Consider the following 15,873-nt stretch of genomic DNA (forward strand, 5'->3'; position numbering starts at 1 on the left):
AAAATTCTTTATTCTTAAATCGAAGTTTATGAAAAACTACGGTGACGCATTGCTGCCACATACATATAATTTTTTCCACTCAATTATGTCGTAACGAGATCTTATGTCGTTTTAACGACATATTTTTCTCGTAATAACGAGATCTTATTTCATTAAAACGACACATTTTCTTGGCCTTACAAGGACGTGTGTAGTCATGTACAAAATATGCCTTTATCCACATAAAATTGATAGCCAATCATGTCTTTATCATACGTTCAAAAAGCTGAAGAAATAGCAGCCCCCAACGGACATTCATGTTAAAAGATCAAATTATGTACACACCTTATTAATATGAGCCCAGAATACGAACATTGTGTTTAATTCATAGACTGTAAAAAATAGGTTTAATTGCATATTAGGCTAAGCATAAAGAAAAAGCTTAATGTGGCTTAATAGGCTACTTCAGTGATAAAAATCAAATGCTGTACACACCTTATTAATAAACCATACTATCCTACAGAAAAGCAGATGAGCCCAGAATATGAACGCAATGCATTTAATTACACGTTAAGCGTTTTCCGATAGAAACCCTTTATTATAAAGAAAACAAAGGTGGCTCTTAACGTTTCTTTCTATGGGAGGATGGCATTGCGGTGCACAGCAAATCCTTTAAATGGTATTCAATGCAAAACAAAAACGAAAAATAAAAGTAGCCAATAAAATAAACAAATTATTGTGGCATTAATTAGCCCACAAACAATATTTATTTTAAAGACTAAACGAATTTGTTTAAAGAAAAAAAAACAGCATTGGGCGTTTATCTGTAGAGTGTTTCAGCCGCCCTTTTCAAACTGGCGCAATAAAATGCAACAGAATTTGATTTGTTAAACATGAAGGACTTATCAGTCTGGCATGGCCGCTCGCTCTAACGTTAACCTAGATAAATGTTCGCTATTAAGCGCATATCCGAGTGTTTGTGCGGAGTGTGGAGCGCGCACTGCATGGCACACATGGACGCGCCGGTGCCATCACTCGCATTTTCCTATCAACAGTGGAAACAACTTAAATACTCCATTTCTGGTCATACAGAAAAGAATAATACATCAGTCGCAACTTTATTTGTGTAAACTCTCAACAACAAGAAAACGTTGTGCTTTTGTAAAATAAAAGAAAACGAACGCGCTTTCTTGATCTCTGTGAATTGGAGCGCATCTAAAAAATGAACCGAAAAACAGTTAGCCTCACAGACATGAGAAATATAACTATCTATATAAAGTTTATAAATAAAATAAAAATGTCCACCAACGAAAAAAAATCCAATCGAAAGCAAATACGGTAGGCTACCATCTGATTATGTGATCCTGTCCGTATGAAAGGCGCATTTATTAGCCTACTTTTGCCGGTGCTTTGCAGCAAGTTTTATGCGCTTGAGCGCGGAATAGCCATATATACACCCAGGATTGAATATAAACGTGTGATTAGTCCTAATTGCTTAAATAAATTACTACTAGTCTAGAAAAATCCTTTAGTCTATGGCAACTCTAATCAATAGCCTACATTTAATATTTGACATTATTTAATTAGTAATTTTATCAAGCTCTTTACATTAAATTAGTTGAGTTAGCATAATTAGTTCATGAACAAATAAAATAATAAAATAAAGTTTAAATTATACCGGTAACATTTCTATATAGCATTGCTTATTCCACCACACAAAGGACTGTTTATAAGGTGACAATCCATTATACATGTGAAGATTGTATATGGCTGTATCTTGAAGATTTTTGTATTGTATCTTCTGTTATAAAGATGAAGATTGACATTTCGTTAATTAAACAAAATAAGAACACAATGTTGTTAAAAATAAACAACTTAGGCTATGTTCTGTTAGATGTGTTTTGACTACTTTTTGTTTAATTATCTATAGGTAATGAAGATATAGCCTATTAACAAAAATAAATCTTAGGCTATATATAATTAATATATTATATAAAAAAAACTTATAGGCCTATATAAAATATATTTTTAAAAAGGGCCTCATTGATTCATTTTGCCTGATTGGGGGCTGTTACTATTTTCATAAGCTTTTTGAACGTAGAAGTGTGAAAAAGGATAGGCTGTCAATTGTATGTGGATTATAAAGGCAAAAAAAAAAGATGTCGTGACATCTCGTTATTACGAGAAAAATATGTCGTTTTAACGACATAAGATCACGTTATTACGAGAAAAGATGACGTTAAAACGACATAAGATCTCGTTATTACAACATAATTGAGGGGAAACAATAATATGTATGTGGCAGCAGCTATGCGTCACCGTAGTACTGCTCTTGATGTAAAGTGTAACAATTATCGTCAGTTATCCTCTTGCGCCCTCTGTTGGCATTTGTACATAATATACATATGTTCATTGTTTATATATTTCTTCATGTATTTTAATAGTGTTGTTAAATCAAATCAAATAATTAATTACTTTTAATACCCTACTTTATTTGAACCAATTATATTGCCTCATTTGTAATTATGTATTTAAGTCATACTAAAGGCTATTGTTCACTTCAGATCTATCTTTATGACCAAAAAATATATAGCCTAAATAAATAGTCGACACTGACAGCCCTAGTCTTGAACATTTGACCATGAACCTACATTGTTTAGCATTTTGTGACTAAACGACTATTTCCCTGTCTTATTTTTTCATTGTTGATTTCTTGAAAATAATAGGCTATTAAAATACTTTCTTGTCACCTTCTCCTGTAAACAATATCATGAATAGTTTCATTTTGTGTATTCGCCCATTATGGTCAACTGTGTAAATTAAAATGATTACCACCTTCAAAAGTAAAAACTCAGACTGACACATTCCAGAATACTATGTTTATAGATTACAATTAATGAATTTATCTGTTCAACTTTAAAGTTGTTGTTAATAATTGTGCAAAAAATTGTGACTTTGATGGTGTATAAGTTGCATAGCCCTCATATCCAGTAGAAAGTGAGTGAATTATAAAAAAAAAAAAAAAAACTATGTTCCTAAACCATTCAGAGATGACATTAATGACATACACAACTTTGTATACAATACAAAATTTGTATCAATGATATTTTCAATGTCATCAGAATACAAGAAAAGAATGATTGATTAGAAAGATAACAAAGGAAAGATAAGAAAAGCTAGGGGGGAAAATAGATATTATTTTATTGTGATGCGACGTTGGAGTCATGCTGTGGTGAGACGTTGGTGTCACGCGTCTGTGATGCGACGTGCTGTGGTGAGACGTTGGAGTCACGCGTCACCCCTTCTGTCACGTAAAAGTACACGACTGTAGACTTCGGTAAGTTATCCGTGGCATTATCCACTCGCCATACGCTCAGTTTCGTCGAATCAGTATCAAAACCTGCACCCACCGGCTTACCTTCCTCGTGTAACTCTAGTCGACGCCTTTCAATCTGTAAACGCTGTTGCTCTAACTGTTGCCGGCTCTCCTCCAACTCTAACTCCAAACGTACCTTCTCACATTCCAAGTGGCGTTTCTCACACTCAGTATCACGTTGTATCATCAACAACTCTTTCTGTTGCTCAAATGAAAGAGTGCTTAAATCAGACAACGGAAGGGTTGGAACAGGCGTACTTACGGCAGGCAACACAGCTGAAACAGGCCATTTAGATTTTCTTCTCAAGATTTTAAGATCACACAGCGCAGTTTCAAGGATTAGCTTAATTCCGTCTTTTGACCTTTTTTGATTATACGTTAGCTCGATTTTATAATGCGCAGCTAACTCTAACAATTGCTCTTTGGTCATTTCCTCTAACAATTCCTCAGACGGCATCTGAGAAAATGCTTCAATAACATCGGTCGCCATAATTACCAATAATCACGCTTACAAAACACACGCTCAGCAAATATTATGCACAAAAAAAAACTTTTTTTTTTTTTTTTTTTTTTTCGACAAATCAGGGTTTATTTAAAAGAAACTAAACCATCCATTTAAACTCAATAAACCCTAGTCTTCAGTTGGCCCAAGACCGGGTACTTACGCACTAAATCCCGCAAGTTTGGGAAGACGACCAATTGCCGAGTTGCCCCCCAAACCTCGGATGTGCCCCCGAGCCAACTGCTCTACGCCCCGAGCCAACCAAAAATAACAAACTAAAATAAAAAACTACGTGCCCAAAGACACACACTAAACCTACCCAGAAGGTTTGTTCTTTAAATACTCCCAACAAATTATGTTATAGAGCCTAACTAATTAATGGAGCGTTCCAACTTTTCAATTTACAAATAGGCGGATAATATACCAATATATTCAAATTCAAATATCCATATTTTACCCTCCTTCAAAAACGTTTTTTTCAAAATCATTCGCACGAATCCAAACACAAATTTAGTTCGACGAGCCCCCAATTGTTACGCCCTTATTAGGGAGCAACAATGAAGGAGGAGGAAACGTTTACGGCGGTTACAATACTCTTTTTATTTACACATTCTCCACAACAAAGACTGTCTCTCAAGTTCTCGCAATACGCCGCAACGCCGATCAACATCTCGGTCCTGGCCAGGGATCGATCTGACAGAATGGAACGCTCCATGAGGACGCCAAACAGGAAGCTTTTATTGACAGGCACACCTGTGCACCGGTGCACCCAATCCACCTGATTACCTCAGCTCCGCAGCGCACCTGTAGGAGGAGCAAAACACACCCAGACACGGCAAAGACGACAATACAAAATATACAGCCTTGACACCCATATTTATAAAAAACAGCTCAAATCCTGAGATTCGTTCATGCCATAGGGTTTCACCGTAGACAGTTAATTTATCCAAAAAGCTTCTTTTCTCAAGAGTTGTTTAATTATGTTACCACCCCTAGGGTTTGGCAATACTCTCTCAATACCACTGACCTGAGGGAGGCAGCAGAACCATGATTCTTCTCTATATAATGTTTAGCAATGGCATAGTCAAGGTTATTGTTTCTGATAGCAGCCTTATGTTCTGCGATTCTCAGCTTGAGGTTACGTTTTGTTTGGCCAACATACATAAGGCCACAAGGGCACATCAGCACATAAATGACATGGGTCCATAGACAATTTATAAATTCTTTGATGTTATATTTTCATCCGGAATGTGAGCATGTGTTTGTGTATGTGTGAGAATGTGTAAAAGTGTGTGAGTGTGCATAAGTGTGTGTGTGTGTGTGTGAGAGAGAGTGTGTGTTTGTGAGAGTGTGTGTGTGTGTGTGTGTGTGTGTGTGTGTGTGTGTGTGTGTGTGTGTGTGTGTGTGTGTGTGTGTGTGTGTGTGTGTGTGTGTGATGTGTAGACGTACATTTTCGTGGTCCTGCTGTAATCCTGATCTCTCCTCCATGATCCACACTAGAAAACACACACAGTGACACAATCAATCATAGACGTAATGGTTTTAAAACTGTACAAACTGTATATTCTCTTCATGGAAGATTATAGGGATAGTTCACTTTAAACTGAAAATTAGCCCATGGTTTACTCTCCCTCAAGTCATCCTAGGTGTATATGACATTCTTCTTTCAGACAAACACAATCAGAGTTATATTAAAAAAATTTCCTGGCTCTTCCAAGCTTTATATTGGCAGAGAATGGCTGTTTCTGTTTTGAAGTCCATAAAAGTGCATCTATCTATGATAAAAGTGCATCCATCCATCATAAAAGTGTATTTATCATCATAAAAGTGCATCTATCCATCATAAAAGTGCATCTATCTATGATAAAAGTGCATCCATCTATGATAAAAGTGCATCTATCCATCATAAAAGTGTATTTATCATCATAAAAGTGCATCTATCCATCATAAAAGTGCATTTGTCCATCATAAAAGTGCATCTGTTCATCATAAAAGTGCATCTATCATCATAAAAGTGCATCTGTCCATCATAAAAAGTGCATCTATCCATCATAAAAGTGCATTTATACATGATAAAAGTGCATCTGTCCATCATAAAAGTGCATCTGTCCATCATAAAAGTGCATCTATCATCATAAAAGTGCATTGGCCATCATAAAAAGTGCATCTATCCATCATAAAAAGTGCATCTGTCCATCATAAAAGTGCATCTATCCATCATAAAAGTGCATTTATCCATCATAAAAGTGCATCTATCCATCATAAAAGTGCATCTATCCATCATAAAAAGTGCATTTATCCATCATAAAAGTGCATCTATCCATCATAAAAGTGCATCTGTCCATCATAAAAGTGCATCGATACATGATAAAAGTGCATCTGTCCATCATAAAAGTGCATCTGTCCATCATAAAAGTGCATCTGTCCATCATAAAGTGCATCTATCCATCATAAAAGTGCATCTATCCATCATAAAGTGCATCTGTCCATCATAAAAGTGCATCTGTCCATCATAAAATGCATCTATCAATCATAAAAAGTGCATCTGTCCATCATAAAAGTGCATCTATCCATCAAAAAAGTGCATCTATCATCATAAAAGTGCATCGATACATGATAAAAGTGCATCTGTCCATCATAAAAGTGCATCTGTCCATCATAAAAGTGCATCTGTCCATCATAAAGTGCATCTATCCATCATAAAAGTGCATCTATCCATCATAAAGTGCATCTGTCCATCATAAAAGTGCATCTGTCCATCATAAAGTGCATCTATCAATCATAAAAAGTGCATCTGTCCATGATAAAAGTGCATCTATCCATCAAAAAAGTGCATCTATCATCATAAAAGTGCATCTGTCCATCATAAAAGTGCATCTATACATGATAAAAGTGCATCTAGCCATCATAAAAGTGCATCTATACATCATAAAAGTGCATCTATCCATCATAAAAGTGCATCTATCATCATAAAAGTGCATCTATCCATCATAAAAGTGCATCTGTTCATCATAAAAGTGCATTTATACATGATAAAAGTGCATCTATCCATCATAAAAGTGCATCTGTCCATCATAAAAGTGCATCTGTCCATCATAAAAGTGCATTTATACATGATAAAAGTGCATCTGTCCATCATAAAAGTGCATTTATACATGATAAAAGTGCATCTGTCCACCATAAAAGTGCATCTGTCCATCATAAAAGTGCATCTATCCAGAGCTGAAACAACTAATCGATTTAATCGATTAAAATCGATTATTAAAATAGTTGTCAACTAATTTAGTCATCGATTAGTTGCTAAATAACTTTTATTTGCCGTAAGCGGCTCATTTCGTGCATATTTTAAATCTGCGGTGACCAAAGTGTGGCAGTAATGAGCCACCAGAGGTTTTACTCAGCCATTACAGCAAAAAACAGTTCAGCGCAAAATATGCAGCGCCAAGCTGTCACACAAATCTACCACAAGTGCAATGTGTTATCATCTAGTATTTGTACATAAAATGTCTTCCGATACCACAAAATACGCTCAGACAGAGCATCGCATCTTTTACCGTCAGACAGAAATGCAACGCAGCCAGAGGTGAAAAGATGACAACTAATCACCGAAATGATAGCGAGAGATTTGCTGCCCATTCGTTTTGTCGAAGGAGAAGGGTTTAAAGATTTGATGAATTACGTTGAGCCCCAGTATAACGTCCCATTGCGCAAGACAGTCACGAGAGGAACAGAAGCTCTAAATGAAAAGACTGCTTCTTCACTGAAAGACAGACTGTCAAGGACTGCGAGGATGGCTATCACCTGAACAAAATATCCCGTTACAGTTTAGTAGTAATGATTTTATGAACTTCTTCACTGAGAAAATAGAAAGCATCAGAACCACAATTGTAAACGTTCGATCTTCAATCGCGCCTTATAACTCAGCCTCAATTATCACCCCGCAAGAACGATTACAGTGCTTTACATCTATAGAACAAAAAGAGCTAAATAAACTTATCACTTCATCTAAAACAACAACATGTTTATTAGATCCTATACCAACTAAACTAATGAAAGAAGTGTTACCTATAGTGGAAGTGGAATAATCAATATTATTAACTATTCTTACAATCTTAATTATTAACGTAATTTTCTTTTATTAAATCCAGACAAGACAGAGGTACTACTTATTGGTTTAAAAAAACGCCCACAAAACCTCTCACAATACAACTTTAACATAGTAGGATGTCCTGTTACTTTATCCTCTACAGTAAAAGACCTGGGTGTTATACTAGATTGCAACCTGTCTTTTGAAAATCATATTTCATACGTTACAAAAACAGCCTTTTTCCACCTTAGAAACATTGCTAAGCTACGTAATATGCTATCAGTTTCTGATGCAGAAAAGTTAGTTCATGCATTCATGACCTCGAGACTAGATTACTGTAATGCTTCATTAGCCGGTTGTCCTGCATCCTCAATAAACAAGCTACAGTTAGTCCAAAATGCTGCCGCTAGAGTTCTTACTAGATCAAGAAAATATGATCATATAACACAGATTTTAACATCACTACATTGGTTACCTATAAAGTTCCGTATTAACTACAAGGTATTGCTACTGACTTATAAAGCCCTAAACGGCTTAGCTCCAGTCTATTTAACGGATCTTCTATCGCCCTATAATCCATCGCGCTCTTTAAGATCACTTAATTCAAGGCTTTTGGTCATACCTAGGATATCCAGATCTACCAAAGGAGGGAGAGCATTTTCACATTTAGCTCCAAAACTCTGGAATAGCCTTCCTGATACTGTTCGTTGCTCAGACTCGCTCTCCCAGTTTAAAACTAGATTAAAGACGCATCTCTTCAGCCAGGCTTTTGTTGATGGAGAGTTGCAACTTGATGCAACACGCAACTTGATGGAGAGTTGAGGATCACCACCAAAACCCGCCTCTGTAGTGATTATTTTACGCGTTATAGTTTTATAAACTTTAGTCGGAGACAACTGGGATTCACTGATAATCCGCTGTTACTGGTAAATGGGGCCGAACCGACTATCTCCCGCCCTGGCCTTCATCCTCCCGTCGCGGTGATAGTTGAGTGTAGCGAAGGCAGCTTTCCCGCGAGTGGGCATGGTTTCATCGCAGCCAGCGGACACGCCCCAAGCGTTTGAGAGCAGAGACTACTGCTAATTTTTTCAAGATTTTGATAGCTTATTTTATTTACTTGCCGGCTTTTTTTTTCTCCCAAGTATTTTTATTAGAATTTTACATTTTACAAAAAAGCAAAAGAAAACAAAATACATTTAGAAAATGTATACAACTCAATGAATGATAATATCAACAGAAATAACAATATAAATAACTATTAATAATATCATCCACCATTAATAATGATAATATAAAAATAAAATAAAATTTAAAAAAAAAAGAAAAAAAAAAAGGATAAATTAAAACCTAAGAACAATCAGGGCGTATGCAGTTTCAGAAATGAGGCACAAGCAAAAATTCAGTAGAGGGCAGAGCGGACAGCATACAATTGCTCTACATTACTGGTCAGAGTCAGTGTTAAACTGGGTAAGATGATCCAGAAATGGTTGCCATATACTGTAAAATTTCTCAAGGTTACCCATAATTCTATACCGCACTCTCTCCATGTGGAGTATTCCAGTGAGGCAAGTCAACCAGGTCTTGAACTGAGGAACAATATCTGATTTCCAGAGTCTTAGAATGATGCTCTTAGCAATAATCATTCCATAACGAGGCCATGCCTCTAGTGGAGTGCGCTCTGACACCTAATGGGCACTGCAGGCCCTTAGAAGTGTACGCCAGCGCTATAGCATCAACTATCCACCTGGATAGGGTCTGTTTCGATGCAGCAAGTCCCTTAGAACGTCCGCTGAATGAAACGAAGAGCTGCTCCGTCTGTCTGAAGATGGCTGAGCGCGACACATAAGCTCTTAATACCCTGACCGGGCAAAGTAAGCTTGCGTCCTTCTCTTCATTATAGACCGGCAGAGCCGACAGAGAAATCACCTGAGCCCTGAACGGTGTGGTGAGGGACTTAGGAACATATCCGTGCTTTGGTTTGAGTATGACCCTCGAGTCATTTGGCCCGAATTCCAGGCACGTCGCACTTACTGAGAGCGCTTGCAAGTCCCCTACGCGCTTTACAGAAGCGAGAGCCAGAAGAAACGCTGTCTTGAAAGTCAAGTGTTTGATGTCTATTGACTGTACTGGCTCGAATGGGGGCCCCTTCATGGCTTCCAGAACCGTAGAAAGGTCCCAAATGGGAACTGAGGGAGGTCTGGGAGGATTTAACCTCTTAGCTCCTCTAAGGAAGCGGATGACCAGATCATTTCTCCCCAGTGACTGGCCAAGCGTCGGCTTAGTAAACGCCGCTATAGCCGCCACATACACCTTGAGCGTGGAAGGGGTTCTACCCTTATCCAGTAGCTCTTGTAGGAAGCACAGGGCCCTAGCCTGCGTGATCATGTTCAACACTCCCTCCGGGAGGTTAGCGGGTACCCATTGATGGCCCACGCATGTAGGGACCACAGCTCTGGGTGAGGATGCCAGATCAAGCCCTTGGCCTGAGAGAGGAGGTCCTTCCTCACTGGTATTGGCCATGGGGCAGTGCTTGTCAGCTGCATCAGAACTGGGAACCAAGCTTGGTTCTTCCAGAATGGAGCCACCAGTAGCACTGAGCATCCGTTTTCCCTGTACGCTCTAGTACATGAGGCAGGAGCACAACAGGGGGAAAAGCATAGAGCGGGCAGTGGGGCCAGACGTGGGCCAGCTCATCCCTGCTCTTGGAGAAAAACTCCGGACAGTGAGCGTTTTCTTGAGATGCAAACAGGTCCATCTTCGCTCTGCCGAACGTTTTCCACAGCAGTTGGACTGTCTGTGGGTGTAGGGACCATTCTTCTGCCGGAACATGGTTTCTGGACAGCCTGTCTGGTCCCAAGTTCAGATGGCCTGGCACGTGCGCTGCTCTCAGCGAGCGCAGATTGTGCTGAGCCCAAACCAGGAGGCGTTCCGTCAGCCTGTAAAGGTTTCGGGACTTGATACCTCCTTGGTGATTTATATAGGACACCACCGACATATTGTCCGAACGGACCAAGACGTGGTGTCCCTTTATCTGGGGACAAAAGCGCATCAGCGCGTTGTCGACAGCCATCATTTCCAGGCAGTTTATGTGCAGAAGCCTTTCCCGTTCTGACCACTGGCCGAAGAACGGTCTGCCCTCGAGCAGAGCTCCCCATCCCGAGGTGGAGGCATCCGTGGACACCACCTTCACACTCGAGGAAGTCCCCAAGCTTACACCTGACTGGTACCAGTCGGTCGCTTTCCGAGATTTCAGGGCTGAGACGCATTCCTGAGTGATCTTGAGGCGAAAAAGACCAGAGGTCCAAGCTCGCCGTGGTACTCACGCTTTTAGCCAGAACTGAAGCGGGCGCATGCGAAGCAGACCCAGCTGGAGCACTGATGATGCTGAGGCCATGAGACCCAGCATTTTCTGAGACCTTCTGAGCGGGACTATAGTGCTGCGGTGGAAGGATTTCGTCATGCGCTGAATATCCAGTCCGCGCTGTGGCGATAGCTGTGCTGTCATAGACAGCGAGTCCAGTTCCATGCCCAGAAAAGATATTCTCTGACTGGGAGACAGTGAACTCTTCGCCTAATTGACTTTGAGACCTAGATTCTCGAGATGTTCGAGTAATATGGTCCTGTGTTCTATGAGCTCTGAGTGTTATCGAGCTAGAATCAGCCAATCGTCCAAGTAGTTCAAAACTCGCACGCCCCGGAGTTTCAGGGGTGCGAGCGCTGCGTCCATGCACATCGTGAATGTACGGGGTGCTAGGGACAAGCCGAACAGCAGGACTGTGTATTGATAAGCCTGGCCCTCGAAAGCAAATCTCAAGAATCGCCTGTGACGTGATGCTATTTGTATTTGGAAATAAGCGTCCTTCAAATCTATTGACATAAACCAGTCCCCTTGGCGAATTTGCGTGAGGATTTTCCTGGTTGTGAGCATTCTGAACCGGCGTAATGAAAGCACTTTGTTCAGCTGTCTTAGATCTAGAATGGGTCTGAGACCCCCGTCTTTTTTCGGTACCAGAAAATATCTGCTGTATAGACCCCCTTCGCTGTGAGCTTGAGATAAAGGCTCTATGGCCCCTTTGCTCAACAGTTTCGATATTTGGACTCGAAGTAGATGTGCTACCTCCTTTTTACTGTAGTTTCGATTCGCGCCGCATACCTGCGGGGACGTCGCGCGAACTATAGCGAGTAGCCTCTGTTTATAATGTTCAGCACCCATTCTGAAACCCCGGGAAGCTTTGCCCATGCACTCGCACGAATAGCTAGGGGTTGAATGAAATCTGGGCACTGGTCGCGACATGGTGGCAACCGGAGAGCTTTGGTGTGCTGTAACACAAACGTCACCCTTGCAGCGTTCGAGGTGGGGGTGCGCTGATCACAGCGGGCAGCCTGCCCGCGCTCGACTCTCCTATAGCGGTTTGCTGATAGAGAGCGAGCGTGGGAAGCCCCGTGATGCTCGTGAGTGAATGTGTGCGCGGGACAGCGGGCACATTTACTACACTGAAAACGCCGTCGGCTTGAGCTGACTGTATGTGCGTTGGTTTCATTTTAACAGAAAACGTGAGACATGCAGTGTGTAGCGTTTGTGGGCACTGGGTTGTGGGCACATTCACTACATCTAATGCACAATCGATATGAGTCGATTTTATGTGTGCGAGCCCTGGAATGTGGCGGGCTGTGCTAGTGTGTAGGAATGCACACTGGGCCGTGGGCATTTTGCTACACTCATAACACCATCGGCCGTGGCCGGATTTCGTTTCCACAGAAAACGTGAGACATGCAGTGTGTAGTGTTCGTGGGCACTGGGTTGTGGGCACAATCACTACGTTTAATGCACAATCGACATGAGTCGATTTTATGTGTGCGAGCCCTGGAATGTGGCGGGCTGTGCTTGTGTGTAGTAATGAACACTGGGCAGTGGGCATTTTTGCTACACTCATAACTTTATCGGCCGTGGCCGGGACACCAGAAATACACTATGAGATTTATCTGGGTCGCCGTAGAAACGGCGTTTGAGTGCAGGCAAACGGGCTGTGGTACCGGCTTGTTTACTGCAAAATACACTGGAACAGTCACATTTTCTGGAACTGTACGAGCGGGAAGTTTTGGTGGAAGTCTGGCCGCAGCGGGACTTGAACACCGCCGTTTTCCTAGGCGGGCTAGGAAGACTTTGCGCGCGAACGGGGCGCGGGGGCGGGGTAGCTTTCTTGTAACGTAAAGAGCTAGCCGCGTGACCGTCCGCTTCTGACATCCCTTGTGAACGGCGCGGCACAAGCAAAGGGAGAGAGAGAGAGCGGGAAGAGGGGCGAGTAGCCAGAGAGCGTCATCATGTTTTGCGTCAGCATTAGTTTGCAGGCGTGCATGTATTATAACAGGCTCGTATACTGCAATACTGATATTTCCAGTCGCCTGAACTTAAGAGGGGACTGAGAAATGTGTGAGAAATGGAGGTTGGTCCGGCCTCGGCGGGATTAAAACACTCTTTTCTCCTTTCGCCGGTGAGTGACGTGCGCCAACTGAGTGCGGGGGCGGGGAAGCTCTCCTGCGACGTAAAGAGAGCTAACCGCGTGATCGTCCGCTTCTGACATCCCTTGTGAGCGGCGCAGTTTGCGCGGCTCGAACAGAGGGAGAGGGACGACCATTCATTTACTGCTCGACTCCAGGATATAGCAGCTGTAGTCCTCCATAATCGCAGCTTCGGAAGTGGCGGCAGACGGCGGCCGCTGTCCGTCAGTGAGAGACTCGAGCGAAGCTGGCGGGCGAACCGGCGAGCTTTTGCAGGTTGGAGGAGGTTCCGGGACCCGCTGAGTACGGCGCTTTACGGCGCGGCACCGCAGCAGGCGAAGGTGCAGTCTCGACGAAAGATGCCAGGCGAGTCCTCAGAGTCACCACGGGCATCAGCTCGCAGTGAGGGCAGCCGCCGTCGGCGAGCACAAGAGTTGCATGTTCCTCACCCAGGCAGGAAACGTGGATGACGTCCCCGTCGCTGAGTGGGAAAGGGGCATCTTGAAAAAGGCGCCCGGCTCTTTTAGTGCAATGAGAGTGTGTGTCGCGGCGGCGAACACACACACACACACACATAAAACACAGTAGAGGAGAAAAGGATATAACACCGGATAGCGCAGCAGGAATGGCGACTGAAGGCAGCGCGGCCAGCGGCTTCAGATGCAGTGGCTCGTCCCGCTGAAAGGCTTTCTCAGACGGCGCGGCTTCTTCTTCGGGATTCCAGCAATGCGTGCGCTTCGCTTGAAGAGATGAAAAATGAGGGAAATCAGCCTACCAAGCTATATTTATAGACCCAGGCCACGCCCGTTTCGGCGGGACATGACGCAGTGGGCGCTAAGCGCCCCCATTGGATCTGACGTCACGGGGGCCTCTCTCGATAGGCTGCTGCAGTTGCCACAGGGCAGCCAATAGGCACGTGAGCCGTCTTGCCTATGCCTGCATGCTGCCGCAACGCGTTTTGCATTATTTCAAAATTAAGCAGAGCCGGACAGTAACGGAGTACATTTACTTGAGTACAGTACTTAAGTACAATTTTGAGGGATCTGTACTTTACTCGAGTATAATTTTTGGGGAGTACTCATGACTTTACTCAAGTACATTTGAGAGGCAAATATTGTACTCCTTACTCCGCTACATTTCTATCCACAACCATGAGTACCCGTTGTTCTTCTTAAAAAAAAAAACAAAAAAAAAGGAAAAAAGAAAAATCTCGGACACCCTCAAACGTGATTGGATTGTCCAGGCGCCACTGATTGGGACAGCCTATCAGCAATCACCTTCAGCTTTCCGCCAAAGTCAACTCCATGGTCAGATTACATAAGAGACGAAACAATGGATGAAGACGCAGCAGGTCCATCCCGGCAATGTCCCAACCCGTGGCCCCACCTCGCCAGACTATTTCAGTTTTCTGAAGAAGTAAATGATAGTTTTCGCTTCAAGTGCTTGCTGTGTTTACCAAAACAGAACTTCATCATTGCCTACAAAAATTCATCTTCCAACTTACGGAAGCATATCAAGGTACGTACATTGAAATAAACTTCCTTACATTTCTAAGCTAGATTCTAGCTACAGAAAAGTGCACTAAATGATTGGCTAGCTGCGATAATGCAGCTTTTTACATTCTCGGTTACGTTTGAGTAACTTAGTCGAAGCCACATGCACCCGCCAATTTGCCAGCTGTAGCTAGCCATTCAGATGGCTAACTTTGGCCTGACAATAGTTAGCATAAGCCGAGGCAAGTTAATCGTGTAACATAGATAATCAGGGTTCCAGGGTTGTGACAGGGCATATGTTTAACTGAAAGAACGAGCAGAGAGAGAGAGAGAGCTGGTCGCGCGCGCGCGCGCGCACTCTCTCTCTTCGGAGCCAGGCGATAAGCGCTGTCTTGCTCTCTCTCCCTCGCACATATTAATCAAAATAAATCGACACGGTGGTAAAAGGTCGGAAGACCAAAGTTTCATGTGGATTATTCTGAGATTTTTTTTCCTGAATTACCGCTGGGTGTGAATTGAGCTAAATAAGTTGCCTTATCTTCTCTGAAAAGCGTTCCGGACATTCAGCAGACATAAAACAACACTTTAATTAAACGAAAAAAACTATCCAGTGATGAAATGTGTTCTGTGTTGACAGAAATCTTGGATGTCCATGTCCAGTGCTGGGATAATCACACAGCACGCATGACACGTCCAATTCGCGACCTAATGACTCATTTGAACCGATTCATTTTAATGATTGGTTAAAACAACTGGTCTTTCCAACAGTGAACTCAGGAGACGTCTGAATCGGTGTATAACTAATCAGTAACACTTTACAATAAGGTTCTATTTATTACATAAATTACATAGAAAGTACAGTTTGCTTACTCAAGCTTAAGCTTTAAAATAAATAAAACCACTTTTTTGCAAATGACTACATTTTTCCACACAGTGC

At 42.1% G+C, this 15,873-nt stretch overlaps 1 protein-coding gene across 1 annotated transcript in view; it reads right to left on the reverse strand.

Annotated features, from left to right (window-relative positions):
• The window catches only part of LOC311289533 (uncharacterized protein), a 295,816-nt gene that overhangs the window by 31,692 nt on the left and 248,251 nt on the right, over window positions 1–15,873 (reverse strand). Inside the window, exon 12 of the mRNA XM_084407610.1 lies at window positions 5,307–5,353. Within this exon, the coding sequence (XP_084263736.1) occupies window positions 5,307–5,353 (47 nt within the window). The remainder of the gene's footprint in view (window positions 1–5,306; window positions 5,354–15,873) is intronic.

Source organism: Rutilus rutilus (genome assembly GCF_951802725.1).
Source record: "Rutilus rutilus genome assembly, chromosome: 4".
In the NCBI taxonomy this organism is placed as follows: Eukaryota; Metazoa; Chordata; class Actinopteri; order Cypriniformes; family Leuciscidae; genus Rutilus; species Rutilus rutilus.